The sequence below is a fragment of the Saccopteryx leptura genome, chromosome 6, assembly GCF_036850995.1.
Source record: "Saccopteryx leptura isolate mSacLep1 chromosome 6, mSacLep1_pri_phased_curated, whole genome shotgun sequence".
In the NCBI taxonomy this organism is placed as follows: domain Eukaryota; kingdom Metazoa; phylum Chordata; class Mammalia; order Chiroptera; family Emballonuridae; genus Saccopteryx; species Saccopteryx leptura.
Window position 1 is genome coordinate 26,404,332 of NC_089508.1, and position 27,156 is coordinate 26,431,487.

Here is a 27,156-nt window from a genome sequence, read left to right on the forward strand (position 1 = left end):
TAGATCCCAGTCGGGGTGCATGCAGGAGTCTGTCTCTCTGCCTCCCCACCTCTCACTTAATAAAAAGAGAGAGAGAGAGAATAAAAGCTGACATTTGGGAAGTAGAGAAGTCAAGGTGTGCATAAACTAAGGGGAAGGAGACTGAGCCCTTTGCATCTGTTATGAAAGACTTTGGGGGCAGTGCAGAATGTTTCCTCAACTCCAGAGCACCTTTGAAGAACCACAGAAACTAAGGCTGAGGGTTGATCTCTACAGTAAGATAAGAGTATTTTTACCCAGATTAGTCCTTACAAATAGTACCTGTGGGCATGAAGAGGTGGGGTACAGGAGATATAAATGGCTTCTGAAGAATGTAAGCTAAAAGAACAAGGAAAGTTGTTTTAAGTAATTTAAGAGAGTTTTCTACCACAACAGAACCAGAGAAATTGCTCTAGCTTTGGTTAGGATTTGGAGTGGGATATTCTAAAATGGAAGAGGATTGGAAGTGACTGGTTCTGCAATGGGAAGTAGTAGTACAGTTGCAGCTCTTCAGGTCTTTCCTCTCTCCTAGTTCAAGTGTTCAGTTAAGCAAAACTAGATCGAGTTATTCATAGGCAGTAAACAGTAACAAGTATGATATAGTAGTGAATGGAAGACAATTCCTGCTTGAGTCTTTGATTTGCTTGTTTCTTTCTCCAAGCTAGTTTATTTATTTTTTTATATTATTATTATTTATTTTTTTTACAGGGACAGAGAGAGAATCAGAGAGGGATAGACAGGAACAGACAGACAGGAACGGAGAGATGAGAAGTATCAATCATCAGTTTTTTGTTGCGAGACCTTAGTTGTTCATTGATTACTTTCTCATAAGTGCCTTGACTGCGGGCCTTCAGCAGACCGAGTAACCCCTTGCTTGAGCCAGTGACCTTGGGTCCAAGCTGGTGAGCTTTTGCTCAAACCAGATGAGCCCGCACTCAAGCTGGTGACCTCAGGGTCTTGAACCTGGGTTCTCTGCATCCCAGTCTGACGCTCTATCCACTGAGCCACCGCCTGGTCAGGCTCCAAGCTAGTTTAATTAAAAGAAATGAGAGATTCCTTTTAAACTTTTGTGATTTAGAAGGATCTTAATTACATTTAAATGACATATAGTACAGTGCTGTTGTATGGTATAAGACACTAAGAAAAATGTAGTTATTATGAGGTGGAAGAATAGGTAAAATGATTTTCAGGTTTTGCTTACTGCTGCTATATCCTCATTCTCTAAGCAAGCATTCATTGAATTCCTACTGTGTGAAATTTTCCTGTTGTAACCCCCCATGTGATGACTTACCTTAGGCAATGTATATTAAATAACAGGCCACTTGATTAAAAATCAGGCATAGTTTCTTCTCCAAAATAGGTGGTATTGTTATAAGTTTACATATATACTAATGTGGACATCACGAGCATAGAGCATTTTAGAACCCCTATACCTCCTGGAATTTCCATTATCCTTGGACTTTGTTGACACCAGCAAAATGCCATTATCTTTCCTGACCTTTTGCTTAACCTAAGAGGGGAATCCCTAGCAGAAAGCAAACCACATCGCTTCCTTTGCGCTGTTTCCTGCTGTTAAAGTCCGGCACGTCCTAAGCCTTCTTTACGCACATGGTTACAACACAGGTCTAAATTCTGTTTCTTAACCAAAAAACTCCTCCCACTGCTTTCTTTGGCAACCTTCCCTCTTCCCCCCGCCCCACCCCGAAAAAGCCTACCAAATTGAAACAGAGGAGGATAAGTGGTTATGACATAGGCCAAAGACCGTGTCAATTTATGGCTAGGCTCCCTTGAACTTTGCTTAGAAACAGCTGTTAGTTGTGTCTGAGCTAATGCTTGGGATAAGAAAATGGACTGTCGTTGCCTGACTGGTGGTGGCACAGTGGGTAGGGCGTCGACCCGGGATGCTGAGGTCCCAGGTTCAAAATACCAGGGTCACTGGCTTGAGCTAGGGGTCACTGGCCTGGCTGGAGCCCCCAGTCAAGGCAGGTATGAGACTCATCTCTACCCTCCCTGCCAAATAAAAATAAAAAAGAAAGAAAATAGATAGTAGAACCACTGTTCCCTGGTTAATTACCAGGGAGCAGTGAGCATGTGTAGAGGTTTTTGAGGCACTTAATTTTCAGGCCTTTAGATAATGGAGAGCTGTTGTCTGCAGAGGATTTGGGTCCTTTGGCATCAGTCTTTATTTTTAAAGATTTTATTGATTTAGAGAGAGGAGAGAGAGAAAGGGAGGGAAGAGCAGGAAGCTCTACTCATAGTAATTGCTTCTCATATGTTCCTTGACCAGGTAAGCTCAGGGTTTCAAACCGGGGACCTCAGTATTCCAGGTCAACACTCGATCCACAGCGCTACCACAGGTCAGGCTGCATCAGTATTTAGATTCAGGAAGGTGATATATTTCTTTAACTTTCTTCACATCCAACATATCTCTCTCCGTGACATTTGTGGACTTCATAATTCTGAGATGCCATATGGCCCTGTAAAACTCAGTAGTAATCAGTGTCTCCAGAGCTGGACAGAGTACCACACTACCTACTACCAAATTGTTATGGAGGATTTAATTAGTAAATGTATGTGAAATCGCTGTGAAAACACAATAAAAATGTAAGATGATATTTGGAAGATGGATGGTTGCCATATTTTAAAGAAGCAGTGTCTTGCCCTGGCCGGTTGGTTCAGCGGTAGAGCGTCAGCCTGGCGTGTGGAAGTCCCTGGTTTGATTTCCGGTCAGGGCACATAGAAGTGCCCATCTGCTTCTCTACCTGTCCCCCTCTCCTTCCTCTCTGTCTCTTTCTTCTCCTCCCGCAGCCAAGGCTTCATTGGAGCACAGTTGGCCCAGGTGCTGAAGATGGCTCCATGGCCTCTGCCTAGGGCACTAGAAACGGAGCAATGGCACAGATGGGCCAAGCATCGCCCTCTGGTGGTCATTATGGGTGGAACCCGGTTGGGCACATGCGGGAGTCTGTCTCTCTCCCTCACCACTTCTTGCTTCAGAAAAATATAAAAAAAAAAAAAAAAAAATAGAGGCTGCTTCTTATAGTGCAAACTCTTTAAATAGAAAGAATACTTATATCTTCAGAAATGAAACACTTGCGATCCTCTGTTATGTTTTAAGGACCTCTCATCCAGTCTTTTACTTGGGGTAAAAGACTTGGGGGTGGGGCATCTTTGTTGAGTCAGTATGTCCATTGACCATTTCTTTTTAATTTGTGGTCTCTGAACTAGAGCAGCTGTTTGCAGGGGCTCACGGTCTAATCGTGCAGTTGTGGGAATGAAAGCAGATACTGTCCCACAGAGAAGGAGCTGTGTCACATTCTCTGACTCTGGGTTGTGTATGTCCCTCCTTGCTGTGGAAGTCAGTGTTTTCACCAGGACTAAAATTCTTTTTTGCCTACGGGTTCTTTTAGTTAGTCATTTGCAGTCAACAGATACACCAAAAACAGTTTTCTTCGTTGGAACAACTGAAGACTGTCCAAATGTCTTTCTTTGAATGCCCTCAGGAAGGAGAAACTCTGGTTCTGTGTACTAGATCCAAATCCCTTTGTTGACATAAGTTAAGTGAAATAACGGGTAAGGCACCAAATGTAATTGGTCAGTTCAGTAGATTTTAGCTTCCTTCACCTACTCTTTCTGGAAACTGCCAAATGGCTCTGACAGAGTAAATAGGATCCTACTAACTTTCATTTAGCGCTAAGGTTGGTGGTATTATGTAGACTTATTTTGGCACATTGACCTTTTGAGCTTCTGTGAAGAGGCCCGTGATTCACATGCCCCAAGTGCAAGTAGACTTGTTCTTGGATGACATTCTGTCCTCTTTATTTTCATTGTGTTAGACTAAATGGTCTCCACATTTATTGCTGTGCTTCTCAAATTTTCAGGGGCTGTTGTGGAGGGCATGGCGGTAAGAAAGTAATTTGACTGAATTTGGCTAACCACAGGAAGTTTCTCATATTAACCAGTGTCACCTCAATAAATTCAGTAAAAAGGAGGGGAAAAAAGAAGCTTCTCTCTTTAATCTCAGTGCTCCACCAAGGATCGGAATCTGGTGATTCTCCAGAGGTTGGTTTCGCATGTGTTTTAAAAAGCAGTGTTTCAGAATTCATACCTTTCTTTGCTACAATTACATACAACTCTGTACTCTTTAGATTCAGATCATCACTGGAGGATTGCAAGCTTTGGATATGGTTAAGAAGAGTAATTTTACAATTATTTTGGAGATGTTTGCAGGCAGAGGCTTTATAGCTTTTAGCTTTTCCAAACAAACTACCTGTGAACGTGACAGATGTGGTAGAGAGAACTTTCCTAGGCAGTGGGCCTCCTGAAAATGAATGCCAAGTGAAAGTAGATGTCCAGTGTTCTTAGCTTCAGGGGACCAGCAGTAGTTACCCGCTGGGAGAAAGTTGGCTCCTTTGAAGAAAGCACAGAATGGTCAGAACAGGTCGTTTACAAGCATTGGCCATGTATCAGATGTGGGGAACTATACCAAGTGTACATTTCTTACATTCCCCTGAGTTCAGGCCACAAGTGTGTGTGTTGGGGGGATAAAAATCAGAATGTGAGTATGACAATGTATTATTGAGTCGTAATTGTGTGGCTAGTAGAAGTTCTGTCGGGCTTTAGGGAAGAGGGAATAGGTGTGGACAGGAGTGGCTAAAGGAGATTCCATGGTTAGATAGGAAAGATAGGTAGAGCTTTTACATTTTTGATGCTGAATAAACGTTTTGGTGACCCTGAGTTGGGAGTCAAAGACCATGGGTCTTCTAATCTTGGTCTTCCACCTAAAGGACTGAGTAACATTTTAATATCTTCACTTTCCTCCTTCGTAAAATGAAGTCCCTTGTACTAATATTTTTTGATTATTGAACAGCTAGGTGCAGCCTGCAAGGAGAATGCTACCCCCTAGTGGAAAACATATGGTCCACACTGTCAGATAGGCTTTACTTTTATCAACACACACATCATCCCTTCCAGCTGTGGAAGAGAGAAGGTAGACTAGAAGAATAATGGCGTGCCTTCATGATATGTGTAATTTCACATTCTTACAGACACTTTGAACATTAAATATAAGATGTTTATAAGAGCACAACAGTCAGTGGGGATTTTGATAGAGGTTTTCTTGTTAGCTTGTTATGCTGAGTAGGATATAAAGCAGAATCATCTTTTGTTCGATGATTAATTAAATGCTTAGTCCTAGACAAGCAAAGAGGGTTTTCCTGACAATAATTGTTTTATAATTTTAATTTGTTTTATAATTTTATTCTCTCTGTCTGTAAAAATTAGAATAACAGCGTGAAACCTAGGAAATTTGACTAGAAAACTGGACAACTTACCCAGATATTTGTGGCCTAATGTAGCTCATTCACTTTACTTTTGATCCAGAAAACACTTAGTGTGGTCATCTGATTTCCTCAAATTTTCAGTACCTACAGAATAAAATAGAAACTCAAACCTGGATTCTAATCCCAGCTCCACAAAGCTCTGAGACCGTGGGAAAGTTATTTAACACTCTGAGCCTTAATTTTCTCATCTGAAAAATTTAGGGATAATAATATTCTAGGGTTAGGAAGATTTAGATAGATTACAAACTATAAAATGCATATCACATTCTGGCTATATACTAAGCCTAATTCATTATAGTACCTTCATCCTTTTTTTGTGTGTGTGGCAGAGACAGATAAGAGTCAGAGAGAGGGACAGATAGGGACAGACAGACAGGAAGGGAGAGAGATGAGAAACATCAATTCTTCTTTGCGGTTCCTTAGTTGTTCATTGATTGCTTTCTCATATGTGCCTTGACCGTGGGGCTATAGCAGACCGAGTAACCCCTTGCTGGAGCCAGCGACCTTGGGCTCAAGCTGGTTAGCCTTGCTCAAACCAGATGAGCTCACGCTCAAGCTGGCGACCTCGGGGTTTGAACCTGGGTCCTCCACATCCCAGTCCGACGCTCTATCCACTGTGCCACTGCCTGGTCAGGCCCTTCTTCATCCTTTTGCTCAGTTTAGCTCCAGTCTAACTTTTGAGCCTTGTATTTGCTATTATCGACCATTCTCCCTCAAGCTGTGCATGTTGACATATGACTGCATGCATGTACATACACATACATGCACACCAGACTGTTATGATTAGGCTACTCATGATCTCCTAAATGCCGCTTGCAGCCTCCTCCCTCCATGTTTTGATTTGCAAGTTCCTTCAGTGTTGAATGTCTTTCTCATCTCTTTCAAAATCCTATACAACTTATGAGACACAACTCCCTGTCCTGTTAAGCTTTCCATTATCCTTTCAGCTGTAATTAATCTTATGCTACTTTCTTTCCATTCACTTTTTTTTTTTTTTTTTTTTTTTTTCATTTTTCTGAAGCTGGAAACAGGGAGAGACAGTCAGACAGACTCCCGCATGCGCCCAACCGGGATCCACCCGGCACGCCCACCAGGGGCGATGCTCTGCCCACCAGGGGGCGATGCTCTGCCCATCCTGGGCGTCGCCATGTTGCGACCAGAGCCACTCTAGCACCTGAGGCAGAGGCCACAGAGCCATCCCCAGTGCCCGGGCCATCTTTGCTCCAATGGAGCCTTGGCTGTGGGAGGGGAAGAGAGAGACAGAGAGGAAAGCGCGGCGCAGGGGTGGAGAAGCAAATGGGCGCTTCTCCTGTGTGCCCTGGCCGGGAATCGAACCCGGGTCCTCCGCACGCTAGGCCGACGCTCTACCGCTGAGCCAACCGGCCAGGGCCATTCACTTTTAATATGTGCCTTTGTTGTAGAAATTAATATATACTGCTCACAAAAATTAGGGTTTATTTCAAAAATGAATATGAAGTGATAAAGCATTTGATTTTTTTTTTCTTTTTGTATTTTTCTGAAGCTGAAAACGGGGAGGCAGTCAGACAGACTCCCGCATGCGCCCGACCGGGATCCACCCAGCATGCCCACCCAGAGGGTGATGCTCTGCCCATCTGGGGCATTGCTTTGTTGCAACCAGAGCCATTCTAGCGCCCGAGGCAGAGGCCACAAAGCCATCCTCAGCGCCCGGGCCAACTTTGCTCCAGTGGAGCCTTGGCTGCAGGAGGGGAAGAGAGAGAGAGAGGAAGGAGAGGGGGAGGGGTGGAGAAGCAGATGGGCGCTTCTCCTGTGTGCCCTGGCCAGGAATCGAACCCGGGACTCCTGCACACTAGGCCGACACTCTATCACTGAGCCAACTGGCCAGGGCGCATTTTATTTTTTTTATTAAATAGGAACATCAGGAAGCAAATGACAAGTCAAAGAAAATTGATTATGCAAATGAGATTCAAAACCAACTTTTCATTGGTGAAAATGCACTATTACTAACGGCTGAAAGTACTGGCTTATCTGCATGTTCCCTAGTCCCCTAATTTATAATGCCTTAAATTATGCTTATAGGTTTTTTAAAAGATTTTATTTATTGATTTTTTTTTTTTTTTTTTTTTTAATTTTTTTTTTTTTTTTTTTTTCATTTTTCTGAAGCTGGAAACAGGGAGAGACAGTCAGACAGACTCCCGCATGCGCCCGACCGGGATCCACCCGGCACGCCCACCATGGGGCGGCGCTCTGCCCACCAGGGGGCGATGCTCTGCCCATCCTGGGCGTCGCCATATTGCGACCAGAGCCACTCTAGCGCCTGGGGCAGAGGCCGAGGAGCCATCCCCAGCGCCCGGGCCATCTTTGCTCCAATGGAGCCTTGGCTGCGGGAGGGGAAGAGAGAGACAGAGAGGAAAGCGAGGCGGAGGGGTGGAGAAGCAAATGGGCGCTTCTCCTGTGTGCCCTGGCCGGGAATCGAACCCGGGTCCTCCGCACGCTAGGCCGACGCTCTACCGCTGAGCCAACCGGCCAGGGCTTATTTATTGATTTTATAGAGAGAGGAAGGGAAGAGAGAAGTATCAATTCATAGTTGCTTCATTTTGGTTGTTCATTGCTTGCTTGTTGCTTGTTGTATGTGCCTTGACCGGGCGAGCCTAGGGTTTCAAACTGGCAACCTCAGCGTTCCAGGTCAACTCTCTCTCCACTGCACCACCACAGGCCAGATGGTTATATCTTTTTACGTGAGTCTTCCCACCAGACTGAGCTTTTTAGGAGCAGAGATCATAGTTTTCCTTCGTGTCGTGCACATGGTAAGCATTCAGAACATTGTTGTTAGTGTCTTAAATGTTCAAAACAAAACTTCTTTACATTTGTTTTGATTTCTAGGTTTATATTAAGCATATATTAAGCAATGGTTAGTTTTTACCATTGAGTGTCCATTTGTTAGATAGTTGCAAGAGCAAGTTGGTTTTCAATATTGTTTTAGTCTATTGGCGATTCTTTAAGTTTCCTAGATCTTAAATTATATCAACAGTAAAAGTAGTTATTAGGTAGAGATGTTTTTTTGAAAAAGATATCATTATCCCACTCATAGAAGTCTGAAAATAATTTTTTGAGTTAAAAGTCTGAATTAAGGACAGGATTGAGGAGGGGTTGCACTGAAGTAGTAACATCGACTTGGATGATAGGAATTGAGTGTTTGGTTATGCATAGAGTCTTCAGTGGGTCTATACTGGAAAAAGGGTTGGGGAATTGAATGATTAAGTAGACAGTGGCCTGTGTACAGTATGGAATACTGTGCAGCAGTTAAGAATGAAGTGGGTTTGCAAGCACTGAAGGCTTTGGAAAGATCTTATCATAAATGGGGGGGGGGGGCAAGCCATAGAATAGTATCTGCATTTTGATCCCATTTATAAATAGTTTTAAATGATATATTTCCATGTACATTTATATTCATACAAAAGCATAGTGTGCATCTTCTAACAAGGTCTGGAAAGATACGCACCCAAGTTCATAACTATGGTTATCTCTGAGAAGGAATTGTGTGGATGGGAGAACTGAGCTATGAAGGTGGGCTTTCTGTTTTTCCCCTTCTGAATAAGTTCAATTTTTTTAGCAGGAGAACATATTTATGTGTTGCTTGTACAACTAAAAAGAATGAAATACCAGAAAGGAAAAGCATCAAAAATAGTTTGGGGGGGCTCTAAACTACAAAAGCAACCTCAGTACCAAATTTATTTTTTTAACTTTTTTTAATTTTTAAGAAAGTTTTTTTGAGCCACACTGAGAACATATGCTGGAAGCAAGATCTGAAATGCTTCCCAAATTTATTTTAATTTAATCATCCATTTTTAGGTTTTTTTAGGCCTTAGAGCTATTATCATTTAACAACAACAAAAAGTAGAGAAGCTTGTTAGAAGTAGTCTTCATAGAAATTTTTTTTTTCAGAAGTGAGAAGCAGGGGAAGGGGGAAGAGGCAGACAGACTCCCACATGAGCTGGACCAGGATCCACCCGGCATGCCCACCAAGGGGTGATGCTCAACTCCCCTGGGGGGTTTCTTTGCTGCAATTGGAGCCATTCTAATGCCTGAGGCAGAGGCCATGGAGCCATCCTCAGTGCCCAGGCCAACTTTTGCTCCAGTGGAGCCTTGGCTGCAGGAGGGGAAGAGAGAGATAGAAAGGAAGGAGAAGGGGAAGGGTGGAGAAGCAGATGGGTGCTTCTCCTGTGTGCCCTGGCCAGGAGTCAGACCTGGGACTTCCACATGCCAGGCCGACGCTCTACCACTGAACCAACCAGCCAGGACCCAGAGTAATTTTTACAGGTATTATTTTCAATTGTCAGAGGCATAGCCATAGTTTCACTTTCAGTTCCTTTTGCAAGTTTCTATTTAGGGAACTTTAAATCATTTATCTCTAAAAAACTATCATGCTATAGCTTTCATACTATCTCTCAGGAAGCTTTGGAGAAGGGTGTATTAGACCAGGAGGGAAAATGTTCAACAGATTAAGGTTTAGCTTATTATATTTCTTGTATTGGTATCTTTTTCCTTAGGAACTTCCTTGCTCTATGGCTCTGTATAAATCAAGCAACAGACATAGTCTAGGTTAATGGCAAAGCCTGATATTTGGGATTTCAGCTACTAGACTTAGCTCAGGCCTGACCAGGTGGTGGTGCAGTGGATAGAGCGTCGGACTAGGATGCGGAGGACCCAGGTTCTAAACCCTGAGGTTGCCAGCTTGAGTGTGGGCTCATCTGGTTTGAGCAAGGCCCAAGGTCACTGGTTCCAGCAAGGAGTTACTCAGTCTGCTGTAGGCCCCCCCCCCCCCCCCCCCCCCCCGTTAAGGCACATATGAGAAAGCAATCAATGAACAACTACGGTGCTGCAATGAAGAATTGATGCTTCTCATTTCTCTTTCTTCCTGTCTGTCTGTTCCTATCTGTCCCTCTCTCTGACTCTCTCTGTCTCTGTCACACACAAAAAAAGTTAGTTCAGTGCTTTAACTATTGGTTAAATCTTATACCCAGTTAGTCTAATTCTGTTCTGCAGCTGTCAGTTATACCATTAACTCTAACAAACATTTTACAAATGTAAGAAAATGTACATCCAGTAAAATAAAACTTAGGTGGATCATTGCAAATCTATCAGTACATTTTAAATACTTAAGTAGCAACTCAATTTTTATATCCTTATCTTACCAGCAGTTTCTATCTATTTTAAATAACTCTCGTCTTATTCTTCATAAGTTCAGTGAAGATTACAGATAAGCAAAGGGAACATAACACATTTAAACTCTTTCCATTCATTCTATGGTAACTGCTGTTAAAATTTAACAGAACAGCCTGACCAGGCGGTGGCGCAGTGGATAGAGTGTTGGACTGGGATGTGGAAGGACCCAGGTTCGAGACCCCGAAGTTGCCAGCTTGAGCGCGGGCTCATCTGGCTTGAGCAAAAGCTCACCAGCTTGGACCCAGGGTCGCTAGCTCCAGCAAGGGGTTACTCAGTCTGCTGAAGGCCCGCAGTGAAGGCACATATGAGAAAAGCAATCAATGAACAACTAAGAAGTTGCAACGTGCAACGAAAAAGTAATGATTGATGCTTCTCATCTCTTTCCATTCCTGTCTGTCTGTCCCTGTCTATCCCTCTGACTCTCTCTCTGTCTCTGTAAAAAAAAAAAAAAAAAATTTAACAGAACAGAGAAAAAGAACAAGGAAGGCAAACTAGACAAGAGAGAACACGTTGGGAGTTCTATAATGTATGGTGAATAGGGAGTAAAGAAACCTGTGTAGAAAAATAATTTTTGAAGAATTTACTAGACAGAAAAATTTAAGAGCAGCTGGAATATGAGTTTTAGGATCTGGAAAGTTCTGGGGGTATATCCCCATTCTAAAGCAAATGATACTCTAAGAATGATAGGAAAAACAGAATAACCAAATCCTACTTTATAGCCTACCACATTATAGTCCTTCAAGTGAGGTTTTAATTAAAACTAAAATGTAAAAAATCTGAGATATAAACATACAAACATTTGTAGGAAAAGGAAGAAAAGCCCCAACTTGAAAATCTGTTACATGACAGAAAAGATTTTAAATTTGGTGAAACTTTTTAAAAGACCTGTTATTACCTTGTGTTCTTTTTTATTTTTTTTATTTTTTTATTTTTTTATTTTTTTTACAGAGACAGAGTGAGTCAGAGAGAGAGATAGACAAGGACAGACAGGAATGGAGAGAGATGAGAAGCATCAATCATTAGTTTTTCATTGAGCGTTGCAATACCTTAGTTGTTCATTGATTGCTTTCTCATATATGCCTTGACCGCAAGCCTTCAGCAGACCGAGTAGCCCCTTGCTGGAGCCAGCAACCTTGGGTCCAAGCTGGTGAGCTTTTGCTCAAACCAGATGAGCCTGCGCTCAAGCTGGCGACCTCAGGGTCTCAAACCTGGGTCCTCTGCATCCCAGTCCGACGCTCTAGCCACTGCGCCACCGCCTGATCAGGCTACCTTGTGTTCTTGACCAGAGCAATTATTTCAGGGATTGGGTTCATAATTCCTTTCTTTTTCAGATTGCAAAAGTTGAGAAACTCAAACCTTTAGAAGTGGAACTGCGACGCCTAGAAGACCTCTCAGAATCTATCGTTAATGATTTTGCCTACATGAAGAAGCGAGAGGAGGAGATGCGCGACACCAATGGTGAGGGAGGGCAGCTCTTGCTTCTCCAGAAACGAGCTGTAATGGAATCAGATGCTGACACCTTAAATGCCAGTGTACCCTTTTCTCAGTTTTGCCAAGGGCGGTTGGGGGGAGGGGTATATGGAAAAATAATTACTTAAGTCAGTGCTGCTGCTCCAGGTAAATGAGCCTTGTTAGATTTTCAAGGAAATAGAAATTTCTTCCATGATATATAGTTGACTGTATTCTCAGTTAATCATATATCAAAAAGTTTTTTTCAGTTGCGCCACTGAGTTATGATTCAGAGTGTGTCTTGACACACTAGGCTTGAAAGACTCATGGTTTTTGCCCTAGCTGGCTGGGTTCAGTGTCATTCCGATTACACCAAGGTTTTGGGTTCGATCCCTGCTTAGGGCATATAACAAGAATCAACCAGTGAATGCATAAATAAGTAGAACACTAAATTGATATTTCTCTCCCTCTCCAAAAGCAATCAGTAAATAAAAATACAGACTCATGGCTTTTGGTTTCATATTATACTTCTTAAGCTCAGCTATCACAGTATATCAAATTGATAATACTGATCTTTGTCATTTTTAGCATTTATATAGAATAATGAACATTTAGGAGAAAGCTATCTGAAATCCTACTGTTAGGCCTAGGGATGGAGTAAAGTTCATGAATTGCCTTTCCCCTGGCCATTGTTCAGCCTGCTGGGCCTCACTTCATCACCTTTACAAGGCTTTTGCTTATTTTTTTAGAGTCAACAAACACTCGGGTTCTGTACTTCAGCATCTTTTCAATGTTCTGCCTCATTGGACTAGCCACTTGGCAAGTCTTTTACCTTCGTCGTTTCTTCAAGGCCAAGAAGTTGATTGAGTAATAAGGCCTGCTCTCCTCCCACCTGTATCTCAGCCAGCAGAACATCACTGGGACATGCCTGGCCAAGGCATCCTACCAACAGCACCATCAGGCATGTTGGAACTTTCTTGCCAGAATTGATCTATCTTGGTATGGGAGGACATTGGTTACCACCTACACCCAACAAGTCATTGAGGGACTTCCTTTTAACTTGATAGGATTTGGACTGGTTTCGCAGCAATAGGACTGTTACTAGAGTCACCTATGACAAAAAAATAGAGGTTACCTAGATAATGCCAAAGCCAGCATTTATACTGGGTTTCCTCATGCGATCAGTTTGAACCAAGTTCTCTTTCCTTTTCCCACTTGCTCACCAGCTTGGGCTTCCACTCTAGTTCCTTTCCCAGGGTTTGTACGACCACATGGAACTTGTTTCATTCTGATTCTCCTCTTTGGGTTTCTGGGTGAAAACACCTTTGACTTTATCTTAACCCTTAGCTGAAATGTTTAGGTAGTTTCTGATAATATCCTTTCATAATTTTATGTCTCTTAAAAGAGTGATGGGTGTGACACCCCATAAAAGTGAGCTTTGATCTACAGATAAGTCTGAAATTTCATTTTAGAGAATTAAAATATTTGTGCTCAACTGCTTGAATTTTTGTGTGTGTGTATTTATGTGTATTTAGTTCTCTGCAATTTTATTACATGTGTCGATTCATATAACCACCACCGTAAAATTTGCAAAGCAGTTCCATCACATGGATCCATTGTGCTTCCCTGAAGGCCCCCGGATCCATTGTGCTTCCCTGAAGGCCCCCAGATCCATTGTGCTCCCCTGAAGCCACAGCCTCCTCCCTTCCTTACCCCTGAGCCCTAGCCTCTGGTAACCAGTCACTAATCTGTTCATCGCTCTCATTTTGTCAGTTCAAGAATGTTGTATAAATGGAATCATATAGTATGTAACCTTCTGAGATTAACTTTTCACTAAGCATAATTCCCTGAGGTCCAGCCAGGTTGGTGCATGTATCAATAGTTTGTTCCTTTTTATTACTTACTAGTATTTCATGGTGTGGATGCAGCAGTTCGTTTCACCAGTCACCCATGGAAGTACATGGGGTTGTTTTCAGTATTTGGCCTGTTGATAATAAAGCTTCTGTGAATATTCACGTGCAGATTTTCATGTGGACATATATTTTCATTTCTCTGGGATAAAAATGCTCCAGAGAGCAGTTGCTGGGTTATATGGTGAGCACGTTTATTTTTTTAAGAGACCGCCTACTCTTCTTCCGGATTGAGTGTGCCATTTTACTTATGTTCTCACCAGTGCTGTACGACTAATCAGGTTTCTCCCCACCTCACTGGTATTTGCTGTTGTTATTACTTTTTGTCAGTCATTCAATAGATGTATGTAATGAGACCTCATTATGATTTTTATTTGTATTTTCCTAATAGCTAATGATGTTGAACATCTTTTCATAAGCGTATTTGCCATCTAAATATCTTCCTCAGTGAATTATATGTTCATGTCCTTTGCCCATTTCCTAATTAGGTATTCTTTATACTAATGAATTTTGAGAGTTCCTTATATATCCTAGATAAAAGTCTTTTATCAGCTATGTGGTTACTTGAATTTTTAACATTAACTTTTACCAAGGAATAAAATTAGTAAAATTTACCAAGTCTTCGTACATGGTCAGTCACTGACTTAATTCCTGTCATGATATGTCCCCTGAGACATAGGAGGTATAAAAAGAAACATAATTGGGAGGGTCATCATAAATAGAGTAAGTACTTGAGAATACATGTTGTGAAAGCAAGACCAAGAATTGTAAGAATTGGAGGTGCCCAGAGGCCAATACTAATACAAATAAGAGAACGGGGATACAAATGACCATGTTTATAAAGTTATATTAAACAGTTATTGAAAATTTCCCCACTTCTCCCAGGAAAGGAGATAGGAGTTTGTCCTTTCTGTAACCTCTTATTAATCCTGCTGGCTGCTAAGGGCTTGTCTAATCACAGTGGCAAGAATTACAGAATTTAGGGCCATGTAGCGTGCAGTTGAGAATTAGCTTATTGGAATTAACAGACACCACCACTGTGATGACCTGGATAAAGTACAAGGGTGGAAGAGGAAGTGAGTTATGTTAATGTCTCAGCTACTGTGAACCCAAAAGCCTTTTTTCCCCATTTGACTCCCCATATCAATTTCTCTGGTGTGGCATAGAAGTGATTCTTTCATTAATATGTGCAACATTGCCATCTGCTGTTAAGAATTGGTAGGCACTGCTTCTGAAAGCTGGCAGCTGAATTCTTGCCATAAAGGCAGCGGGTGCTGAGAAAAATCTATATTACATATACTAAACGACAGAAGGCACATTTAAGTAGGGAAGAGAAAGACCAAATTTGTGGACTAAGATCCATCTGTTGACATTTAAAGGTGAAATTTTGTACCATTATCCTAATAAGATACTCTCATATTTCTGACTAGTGCCTTTCCCCTTTTTTAGAAGCAATGAAAGCTACTCAGTTGGTTATACTATTCTGTTCTGACCAAAGGTCAATGAAGAAAATAGAAGAGGAGAATATTTTATTTTGCTGATGTTTTTGTTCTCAAATGTGACTTTATAGAACTAAAATTCTTTCATGTCCTTTCCTTTTATTTTTGCCAAAACTACCAACTTGGACATTTGTGCTTCTGGTTTAAAGTTCATTGATATTACACCTTGATGTTAAATTTATTTGCCTTTGTTAAAAAGCAAGAGCAAGTCAGCTTTTAAAATGAGGATGTTATCTGTTTTTCTCTAATTTTGAGCCTGTTATTCATCACAGTCTATATAGTACAGATGAGAATGATGCAGTTTAAGCAAGCCTTGTTATAGCATTGTCGTAAACCTGTCACAAGCCATTTTTCTGTTCAATGGAAAGAGGCATGTGGGATTTATACAGATTTACTTGTAAGTATTGGATGGGGATTTTTGTGTAAATTTTGTCAAATAAAGGCTAGCAGAAACCATCTTAGGTGTATTTTTCTGTTATTCTTGAGTACCTCTTTGTCTGGATCGGCCGTAATTCCCCCATATTCCTCTGTTTCAATGATGGCAAAGTATATGTGATAAAGTAAAGAAAAAATATAATTGCCCATAATTTACTCCAGATGGATAAAGTTTATGTGAGCTAGCAAAAACTAATTATAAGTGCATAGAAAAATAATTACCCACCTTCAGAAAGATCAAATTGGGTTCTGGAAGCCAGGCATTCTGTAGCTTCTCATTTTTGGAAACTGCAATTGGAATTATTCCTACAGAGGGTCTTCTCCCTTGCCTCCATTTTTTTTTTTTTTTACAGGGACAGAGAGAGAGAGAGGGATAGATAGGGATAAACAGGAACAGAGAGAGATAAGAAGCATCAATCATCAGTTTTGTGACACCTTAGTTGTTCATTGATTGCCTTCTTATATGTGCCTTGACCGCGGGCCTTCAGCAGACCGAGTAACCCCTTGCTCTAGCCAGAGACCTTGAGTCCAAGCTAGTGAGTTTTGCTCAAACCCAATGAGCCCGCGCTCAAGCTGGCGACCTCAGGGTCTCAAACCTGGGTCGTCCGCATCCCAGTCCGACGCTCTTATCCACTGTACCACTGCCTGGTCAGGCAAAGTTCAGAAATATTTAGTTTTACTTAAACTCATTATAAAGAAAAACTGAGCATGCATGTTTCTGTTCTGTATTCTCTAAGATGGAACAGGACATTTGTCTGTTAAACTTATATCAATGCATTATAAATAGAACAATTCACAGTAGCAGGCTAACCAAGTTATAAAAACTCTAGTTCCTCATTGCAAAGATGCCAGGGAAAAAAGTCTTTAAGCTTTGACTGAAACCTATTCAGTTTCTCTGAATGAAAGTCAACACTTGTGATATTAAAATAATTTTTTTCTCTTGGTTTCAGAGTGAGAGAGGAAGGGAGAGGGTGGAGGGAAAGAGGAGAGAGAGAGAAGCATTAATTCGTTCCACTTAGTTGTTTTAGTTAGTTGTGCACTCATTAGTTGCTTCTTGTATGTGTCCTGACCAGGGATCGAACTCCTGACCTCCACACTCACAACTACGCTCTATTCATTGAGTCACCTGGACTGGGAACACTTCTGATTTTAAGTAATTGTGTTTTCCATTCTTTTTAATTCAAGAAAACATTTATTGAATATTCTGGGTTTTTTTCTTTTCTTTTCTTTTTTTTTTTAGTTTTTTCTGAAGCTGGAAACGGGGAGAGACAGTCAGACAGACTCCTGCATGCGCCCGACCGGGATCCACCCGGCAAGCCCATCAGGGGCGACGCTCTGCCCACCAGGGGGCGATGCTCTGCCCCTCTGGGGGTCACTCTGCCACGACCAGAGCCACTCTAGCGCCTGGGGCAGCGGCCAAGAAGCCATCCCCAGCGCCCGGGCCATCTTTGCTCCAATGGAGCCTTGGCTGCGATAGGGGAAGAGAGAGACAGAGAGGAAGAAGGGGGGGTGGAGAAGCAAATGGGCGCTTCTCCTATGTGCCCTGGCCGGGAATCGAACCCGGGTCCCCCGTATGCCAGGCCGACGCTCTACCACTGAGCCAACCGGCCAGGGCCCTGGGTTTTTTTAAGTGTTGAACTAAACTCTGGAGTAGACCCAGAAAATAAGGAGCATTACCTATCCTCAAAAGTGCCTTCTAATCAACAGGGAGGTAAATGAAATGGCCTTTATCTGGAATGATCTTCCTACTTTGCTTAGCCATTACTGACTTAACATTTTGGATATTCCTCCAGGAAGCCTTCACTAATCCAGCAAGTTTGTCTTGGAAAGATGCCCTTCCTAAATGCCTTTCTAGAAGTCTGTTCTTTCCATATAATGGCACCATAACTTATACACAATTATCCTTATGATTTCTTCATTACCTGTCTGTTATATGGACTGTGAGCTCCACTGGAGTAGGAACTATGTTTACTTTCTCTCTTGTAACCCAGTATCTGGCACAAGTTGGTACTCAGTGTTTGTTGAATAAATAAATTGAAAATTCAAAACCTCTGTACAATAGAGAACTCTGGAATGAAACCAACAAAATAAAACTTAATAGGTCAGTCTTGCATTTAAAAAGTCTTATATAGCCTGACCACGCGGTGGCGCAGTGGATAGAGCATCAAACTGGGATGCGGAGGACCCAGGTTCGAGACCCCCAAGGTTGCCAGCTTGAGCGTGGGCTCATCTGGTTTGAGCAAAGCTCACGAGGTTGGACCCAAGGTCACTGGCTTGAGCAAGAGGTTACTCGGTCTGCTGTAGCCCCACGGTCAAGGCACATATGAGAAAGCAATCAGTGAACAACTAAGGTGTCACAACGAAAAACTGATGATTGATCCTTCTCATCTTTCTCTGCTCCTGTCTGTCTGTCCCTATCTATCCCTCTCTCTGACTCTCTCTCTGTCTCTGTAAAACAACAACAACAAAAAAAAAGTCTTATATACGGCACTGGCCAGTTGGCTCAATGGTAGAGCGTCGGCCTGGCATGTAGATGTCCTGGGTTCAATTCCCAGTCAGGGCACATAGGAGAAGCGCTCATTTGCTTCTCCACCCCTCTCCCTCTCATTTCTCTCTCTTTCTTCTCCTCGTGTAGCCATGGCTCAATTCGAACAAGCTGGCCCCTGGTGCTGAGGATGGCTCTATGGCCTCTGCCTCAAGCTCTAAGAAGAGCTTGGTTGCTTAGCAACAGCAATGCGCCCCCCCCCCCCAGATGGGCAGAGCATCACCCTCCCAGTGGGCTTGCCAGGTGGATCCTGGTCAGGGCGCATGTAGGAGTCTGTCTCTGCCTCCCCTCCTCTCACTGAATTAAAAAAAATAATTTAAAAATATATAACATATACATATATTAACAACATAATTAGTATATGTGTGTGTGTGTGTGAGAGAGAGAGAGAGACAGACAGAGAGAGGGACAGACAGGAAAGGAGAGAGATGAGAAGCACCAGTTCTTTGCAGCACCTTAGTTGTTCATTGATTGCTTTCTCATATGTGCCTTGACCAGATGGGTTACAGCAGAACGAGTGACCCCTTGCTCAAGCTGGTGAGCCTTGCTCAAACCAGATGAGCTTGCATTCAACCCTGCGACCTCAGGGTTTTTAACCTGGGTCCACCACATCCCAGTCCTACACTCTATCCACTGCACTACCACCTGTCCAGGCAATAATTATTTTTAAGCCTAAAATATCAAGCACTTTTCGAGGCACTGATGCTATATAGCTGTAAACAAGAGTGCAAAAATCCTCTCATGGAGCTTATATTGTAATGAATGGATATAGCCAATAAAGTAAACATAATAAACAAGACATTGATATTTTATAGACACATATTGTGAAGAAAACGAGTGATGTGATCTGGTGGGAGAGCTATGTTACTTTGGATTGAATTAGATATGAAAAGGTTTTAGTTAAGCACAGGCACAGTAAGCAGACCATTATTATGAAGGCTGGTAGACTAACAGAACAGAAATACTGAATCTAGATCAAAGGAGACAGAAGACCCCTTTACTCTCTATTCAGGCCCAATGTTATGCAGAGTGTACTTTGAAAGGAATGTTGATGAACTGTGAAGAGGTCAGAGGAATGTAAAAGCATTAGTTAGCCATCACCCCATTCTGCCAATTCTCTTCCTCCAATTTGCTGGCGCTATCCACCTAGTTAAAAACCTGGAAGTGTCTCCTGGACTCTCATATTGACCTCACCAACCACATCCCAACCAATCATAAAGTTTAAATGTTCCTTGTATGGATTTATTCTATCTGGACCTTCTCTTCACTCACACTGATAGAACCTTAATGCCTCTTCTTTTCTTAGACTAGAAATTGCCTCTTAACTGATCTCCCTGACTCCAGTCTTTGTTTTCCATATTGTTATCAGAGTTCTTTGTAAAATAAAACTCCATCCTATGTAAGGTGACCATATTGTATAATATATTGTCTGAGCTGGGCACTTGAGCTAAAGAAGGCTCTAATTATGCTGGGGGTGGGGGATTGTAAATTAGGACTTCCCCAGTAAATAGGAACATATAGTCACACTAATCCTATACTCCCTGCTAAAAATTTTCCAATAATTTTCCATTGCCCACAGGAAAAGCCAAATTCTGTAGAACTATATTTGAGGTCCTGTCTCCTTCTACCCCCCACATGCACCCTGGCCTCGAAGAAAGTGACCTGACCTTAGCCACCAACATATCCTGCTCTATGACAGATCTAGAGCCAGATTGCTGGGTTTGACTCCCAGCTCTCCTTACTGGCTGTGTAACAACAGTGAGCAGCTTACTTAGCCTCTCTGTACCTGTTTCTTCTGCAGAATGAGAATAACAGGATTAAGCGGGATGATAATATGAGAAGAAACCATGAGTGGCGCTAGAAACACAATACTCCATAAATGTTAGCTGTTAACTTTCTTATGTAGATCATATTCCCACCTTTACAGATCAAAAAATAAGCTTGGAGCCCTGGCCAGATAGCTCAAAGCACAGAGGTTGCCGGTTCCATCCCCAGTCAGGGCACATATGTTCCTGTCTCTCTCCTTCTCTCTAACAATAAAATAAACATTAAAAAAAATAAACTTGGAGATGTGAAATTGCCCAAGGTCACATAACTGATGGAGCACGTGTTCCCACTGTATTGCAGTTTCCTTAGCGGCTTGATGACAGGGATCATCCTATTGCAGATTCCCCACTCCCAAATACAGTGGCACCTAGCTCTCAAAGAATGTTGCGTGAGATCAGAGGGTCAAAGATTTGGAAAGACACAAGGATGCTAAATATGAAAAAAGAGAAAAGTGTCAACAGAATTGGCTTAAAAAATAATTGGAGGGGAAGGAGGGTTGTGTTTAAAAGGGAGGGACCTAGGATGGTCCTGAGAGAAATAACTGGGCCCACTGACTCTTGAGATGACAGCAGACAAACATTTCCGCTTACTACACTATCTCTCTAAACGAAGAGCGCTGTGCAACGCTGGAAGGTGCACCTGTCCAATCACTGCCCCGAGATAGGCTTGGCGCCAAGATGAGACTGGATGAACTTCGGCTTTTGAAACTGTCGTGGGACTGGCCCGGGGTCGGGGAAGTGGTCTACAGACCCGTCCGTCATCCCCTTGCTCTAGCCGGAGCCCTGCGGTTCCATGCGGTTCCACGCGGTTCCCGCCATACGCCCCCCACCCCGCGCGAGGCCTCACTTTCCCCGGTGGCCGGGAGGGAGACAGTAAGCAGCGGGTCAGCCAAGGCGGAGGAGAACCCGCCGGGCCGGAAGCACCCACGAATGCTTCCGGGTCAGGGGGAAGGAGCCACCATGGAACCTCGCGGGGTTGCAAGTCTGGCGGAGTCGCGGGCCGGCATCTGAAGCGACAGAAGTACAGCGGGGCAAGCGCCGCTGGTGACACGCAGGCCGGTTCCGCGGCCGCCGCCATGTCGGTGCTGGGCGAGTACGAGCGACACTGCGATTCCATCAACTCGGACTTTGGGAGCGAGTCTGGGGGTGGCGGGGACTCAGGCCCGGGGCCCAGCGCCGGCCCGGGGTCGCGAACCGGCGGCGGCGCGCCGGAGCAGGAGGAGCTGCACTACATCCCCATCCGCGTCCTGGGCCGCGGCGCCTTCGGGGAGGCCACGCTGTACCGGCGCACCGAGGTAGCGGCCCGGCTGCGGCCGTCCCTGCCCCTCCCTCGCGGCCCCGCGGCCCCCGCGTCTGGTCCTCACTGGGGGCTTGGGCACCCGCAGGGTGTACGTCTGAGTTCTCTTCACCCCTGTTCCAAGTCACCTGTACTAGGGACTCGTTGGATCACTGGTTTTACTACCTGGTCGTTTTTGTTTAACCCGGGGAAGGTGGCAAGTCATTGAATCTTCTCTTAGCCTTACTTTCCCCATCTATAAAATGAGGTTAGTAATAACGACCTTTAGAATAATCTTTATTTAAAAAGTTATTTTGAAATTCAAGCAAAGGAGCTCTGCAAAGTGTAAATTAAAGTGGTATACAAATGCAGAGTGTTGTCAAAACTTCCTCTCCTGCTGTATAGCTAGCTCCCCAAAGCCAGGGTGGGGAGGGCCGGCAGAGCTTCAGAATACCGTCATTGGCAGCCCCGGTACCTTTGCCGTTATCTTTAAGTGCAGATGTGATTACTCAACTGGAGATTTTTCTTGGAGATCATTGTGGAGATCGTCGTGTGTTGGTTTCTTCATCAGTGTTTATTCAGCATCGTTGATGCCTGGAGAATACTTTTTTTTTTTTTGGTATATTCTAAGCCATTAATTCTTAACTTTGGGCAGGGGCGGGCACAAGGATTCCTTTGAGAATCTAATGTAAACATAATCGCCCCATCCACATTTGCACGTGTACATATTCTTTGAAGAGATTCGTGGATCACCCACCTCTTAAGTTCACAATGTACACTGACCTAAAACCCTGTGGTGGTGACTCTTCCAAGAACTAACCATAAACTGATTCCGATCACTAAGCTGTTAAAGCCTTTAGAATAGTTGAGAGTGTAATGAGAACTTGCTAGGTTGCTGAAGGTGATTCATCCATCAGTGATCCATTTGGAGTTGTGTGTGTTCCAAGTTAACATAGTTTTAAGGCTAAAAGATGGAGGAGAGAGATGGTTGCAAGAGAATATCTTATAAGTGTTGTTTTTTTTTATCCTAATGCCACATTGGTGTATGATGTTAGAGTTACTTATTAGTATTGTTTTCTTATTTGTACTCACAGTGTGAAAAAGAGAAGCATTAGTGTACCTGTGTTATATTTCTAGAAACTAAGACAGTATATTTAAATGACTTACTTACATTAGAAGTAAATTTTTGGCTAGAATAGTTTTATACCTCCTTGCCCATGCCTTTCCATTATTATCATGTTGAACTTGATTACTGACATTGTTTTAAGTTCAATTTGATTACACTTCTCCAAAACTGCATAGCATTATCCATATCACCAGATATTTACTAGATCTGTGAAGTTATAAAGGTTGAATTAGAAGCAGCCCTTTCTCTCAAGAAGCTTATATTTCAATGGGAAGACAAGTTAGTAAGCATCTATAAGTTTTATGTGTATATAAATTAAAAGAATGGACAAATCATTTCAGCTCTGAAAATTAAGGGAATGGTTGCATGTGCAGCAGAAGGTTCATGACGACCTTCTCAAAAAAGTTTAAAGGCCTAGCAGAGCCATTCTAAAGGGTTATTTAGGCAGGGACGTACCTGGTCTGGGGACCAGTGTCAGGAAAAAATTAGCAATAGTATGAAAGGGAGTGGATATTGGAAACTGCAGGTAACTTTTCATGATTAGAGAAAAACATATGCTACATAAAAGTGACAGGAGATAGAAAGTGAATTTAAGCCTGTAGCTATGACTTATTCGTACCCAGAAAGGTAAACCAAAATCACTAGAGAAATCTAAACATATAAAAATAGAGGCAAGTATAATATTTCCATTTTACAAAAAACTGGTCACCCATAGATAACTACTCCAATTCTTTACTTCCAGTATTCTAGCCCTACTACAATTCTCATCATGACTAACAGTCTCTCATTATGTTCCTCAACAGAATCTTTGACTTCTACTTCCACCCCATATTTTTACCTGGAATTGACATGCAGATCAAATGTAGCATTTGAATGTTCTGCAGTCAAGTATGATGTTCAGTTGTATGCCAAACCTTTAAAGTCTGCTCATGTTTTTTGTTTAAAGGCAAACATAAAAACAGTTAGTCTCTACCCTTCTAGGAAGTTTTCTTTCTAGATTTACAGATCTGTGTGGATTCATTCACAGCCAGTCAAGAGGAAAGCACTATACCTCTATTGCTGTATTGTAGGATGACTCATTGGTTGTGTGGAAGGAAGTCGATTTGACCCGACTGTCTGAAAAGGAACGTCGTGATGCCCTGAACGAGATTGTTATTCTGGCACTGCTGCAGCACGACAACATCATTGCCTACTACAATCACTTCATGGACAATACCACCCTGCTGATTGAGCTGGAATATTGTAATGGTAAGGTAGAATTCAGTGGGACTTCCTCCGGCAAGATAGTCTTGTGCTCCCACTTACCTTGAAGGGGAGCAAAAAAGAAAAGGCATGTACGTTGATAAAAACTTTAAATGAATTTCTTGAGTTTAGAGCAGGGGTAGTCAACCTTTTTATACCTACCGCCCACTTTTGTATCTCTGTTAGTAGTAAAATTTTCTAACCGCCCACTGGTTCCACAGTAATGGTGATTTATAAAGTAGGGAAGTAACTTTACTTTATAAAATTCATAAAGCAGAGTTACAGCAAGTTAAAACATATAATAATAATTACTTACCAAGTACTTTATGTTAGATTTTCACTAAGTTTGGCAGAATAAATCTTTATAAAACAACTTACTATAGTTAAATCTACCTTTTTATTTATACTTTGGCTACTCTGCTACCGCCCACCATGAAAGCTGGAACGCCCACTAGTGGTTGGTAGGGACCAGGTTGACTACCACTGGCCTAGAGGATTAGTTCAGACCCTGGAGACTTTTGGGAGTTAGGTACAAAATAAAGGGAGGGATTTTCCCTTGCATACTCAAATTCTGCCTTGTGATTATAGTTCCATCTTCAAATTACTTGTTCAGTTGGGTTTTACATTCATTTTTCAAGGTTTTTTTTTTTCTCATGAAATGACATGAATTGGGCATCAGAGGCAGTGTGGCTTGATAAGATATTAATGAAATCTTTTAGGTGATATTGATTTATATTGACTTCAGTGAAAGTTGTCCTACTGAAAAGTGGTCCAAAGATCATAACTGGATGAATGAAAATGATATAGTATAAAGCATGGCCTTATTTAATTGGTGTCTGATTTCTTCAGATCATTTTGCTTATGAGATAACAGCATGGTCTAGTGGTTAAGAAGAGACTCTGAACCCACATCCCAAGCTTCACAACTTTTTAGCTCTGTAACCTTATACAAGAAACAACTTTTCTGTGTCTCAGCTTCCTTATTTTAATAGGAGTTTGTTGGCAACTTACCTCCCAGGGTTATTGTAGTAAATGATTGTAAAACCCCCTGTACCATACTTGCTATATAGCAAATATTTTGTAGTTGTTTGTTTTTTATATAGCAGATGTTTGATACTGTAGTAGCTGTTTTCCTTCTTATTATGTAAGAGAATCTCTCCTAAGGCCCTGATTGGCAAACTGCAGCTCGCAAGCCACGTGTGGCTCTTTGGCCCCTTGAGTGTGGCTCTTCCACAAAATTCCATGTGCGGCGCTACCTCGATAAGGAATGTACCTACCTATATAGTTTAAGTTTAAAAAATTTGGCTCTCAAAAGAAATTTCAGTCGTTGTACTGTTGATATTTGGCTCTGTTGACTAATGTGTTTGCCGACCATTGGCCTAAGGCCTTTCTTGAGCCACATGCTAAAGTGGTCGCAGCATATTCTTCACTTCAATCTCTGAGAGAAAGCTCCTAGATTCTCACTTTCTTGTCTAGACTCTTGTGTATCATGACTGTTCCTGATACACAGGGTTCTGATACATTTAGGGTTTTGAGCAACCCTAAATGTACAAGATCATAGTACAGATTTCAGAGTTAGCAGAAACCTCAAGTAGTTAACTTCCTTTGTGGTTAAGAGACTCTAGAACAAATGGTACGTTTATTGAAACTTCAAGTTATTAAATCACAGGGGAGAAAACTTAGCTAAGGCTAAACTGTAAGTTACAGTTGCAGGAAGGAAGTAAAATGACCCATGATTATTTGTAGTCCGTATTACTTAATAAAAGAAAGGGGGAAGCAAATGGAGACTTATTCCACAGGAATGAATTAGTAAAGGGATTAATGACTACAAACAGTCTAGAGCAGCATTTTTTTATTATTATTAAGTGAAAGGTGGGGAGGGAGAGAGACAGACTTCTGCATGTGCACTGACCGGGATCCACCTGGCAAGTCTCCTCCAAGGCATGCTCTGCCCATCTGGGTCTGGGGCTGCTGCTCTGTTGCTCAGTAACCAAGCTATTTTAGTGCCAGAGACGAGGCCATGGAGTCATCCTCAGCACCCAGGCCAACTTGCTCGAACCATTTGAGCCATGGCTGTGGGAGGGGAAGAGGGGGGGGGGAGGAGTGGAGATGCAGATGGTCACTTCTGCATGCCCTAATCAGAAATCAAACCTGAGACTTCCACATGCCGCTGACACTACTACTAACCCAACCGGCCAGGGCCTAGAACAGCTATTTTCAACCTTTTTCATCTCACGGCACACATAAACTAAATTACTAAAATTCTGTGGTACACCAAGTATTTTTTGCTGATTTAACAAAAAAAAAAGTGTAATTTTGATTCATTCACACCAGATGGCTGTTGTTGTGTTGGCTATTTCATTTTTTTAATCTGACAGTCTAAGGGAAAAGATGTGGATGCCCCTGTCTAAATCGTCAGATTTGAATGTTTTAAAAATTCTTGCAGCAAGCCAGTGTGCTTCTTATGGCATACCAGTATGCCAAGGTAGGTACCCTGGTTGAAAATCGCTGGTCTAGGGTGTTCCTTAAACTTTGGGAAACCTTTTTTTTTTTTTTTTTTTCATTTTTCTGAAGCTGGAAACAGGGAGAGACAGTCAGACAGACTCCCGCATGCGCCCGACCGGGATCCACCCGGCACGCCCACCAGGGGCGATGCTCTGCCCATCCTGGGCGTCGCCATGTTGCGACCAGAGCCACTCTAGCGCCTGAGGCAGAGGCCACAGAGCCATCCCCAGCGCTGGGCCATCTTTGCTCCAATGGAGCCTTGGCTGCGGGAGGGGAGGAGAGAGACAGAGAGGAAAGCGCAGCGGAGGGGTGGAGAAGCAAATGGGTGCTTCTCCTGTGTGCCCTGGCCGGGAATCGAACCCAGGTCCTCCGCACGCTAGGCTGACGCTCTACCGCTGAGCCAACCGGCCAGGGCCGGGAAACCTTTTCAATGGAAAGAAAAAGAAGTTGATACACATATGTATATACAAAACATTTTATTACTGTTGTAACCCAAATGTTCCAGTAGTCACAGAGAGAGAGTTATTATAGAAATGTTACAGATTCTTTTAAAAGGAGTTCTAGAAAAGAAAATCTTACGATTTTTGAAGACATTCAAGGTAATTTCACTATTTGGGATACTCTAGGAATGCTCTTTATTCTCATATTTTCAGAAATGTCTGACTTTCTGTTTTTGTATTGAGCCTCTTCCATTAGGGAGGGGAGGGGAAACTTTAAAGACTATTTTTTATACAGTCCTTGAGAGTTAGGAAGCATTTTGTACCCATGTGAAGAGCCAGGAG

At 42.6% G+C, this 27,156-nt stretch overlaps 2 protein-coding genes and 1 non-coding gene across 3 annotated transcripts in view; 2 read left to right on the forward strand and 1 right to left on the reverse strand.

The window, feature by feature from the left end:
* The window catches only part of TMED10 (transmembrane p24 trafficking protein 10), a 53,376-nt gene extending 37,500 nt beyond the window's left edge, over nucleotides 1–15,876 (forward strand). Inside the window, exons 4-5 of the mRNA XM_066344323.1 lie at nucleotides 11,894–12,020; nucleotides 12,761–15,876. Coding sequence (XP_066200420.1) covers nucleotides 11,894–12,020; nucleotides 12,761–12,882 — 249 coding nt within the window. The 3' untranslated portion in view covers nucleotides 12,883–15,876. The remainder of the gene's footprint in view (nucleotides 1–11,893; nucleotides 12,021–12,760) is intronic.
* LOC136377961 (small Cajal body-specific RNA 1) lies at nucleotides 12,279–12,437 on the reverse strand. The gene has a single exon (XR_010746559.1). It is a non-coding gene; the product is annotated as a small Cajal body-specific RNA 1 (non-coding RNA).
* Nucleotides 15,877–21,145: 5,269 nt separating the features above from the next.
* Nucleotides 21,146–27,156, forward strand: part of NEK9 (NIMA related kinase 9) — a 39,639-nt gene continuing 33,628 nt past the window's right edge. Inside the window, exons 1-2 of the mRNA XM_066344733.1 lie at nucleotides 21,146–21,521; nucleotides 23,699–23,876. Of these exons, the coding sequence (XP_066200830.1) occupies nucleotides 21,303–21,521; nucleotides 23,699–23,876 (397 nt within the window). The 5' untranslated portion in view covers nucleotides 21,146–21,302. The remainder of the gene's footprint in view (nucleotides 21,522–23,698; nucleotides 23,877–27,156) is intronic.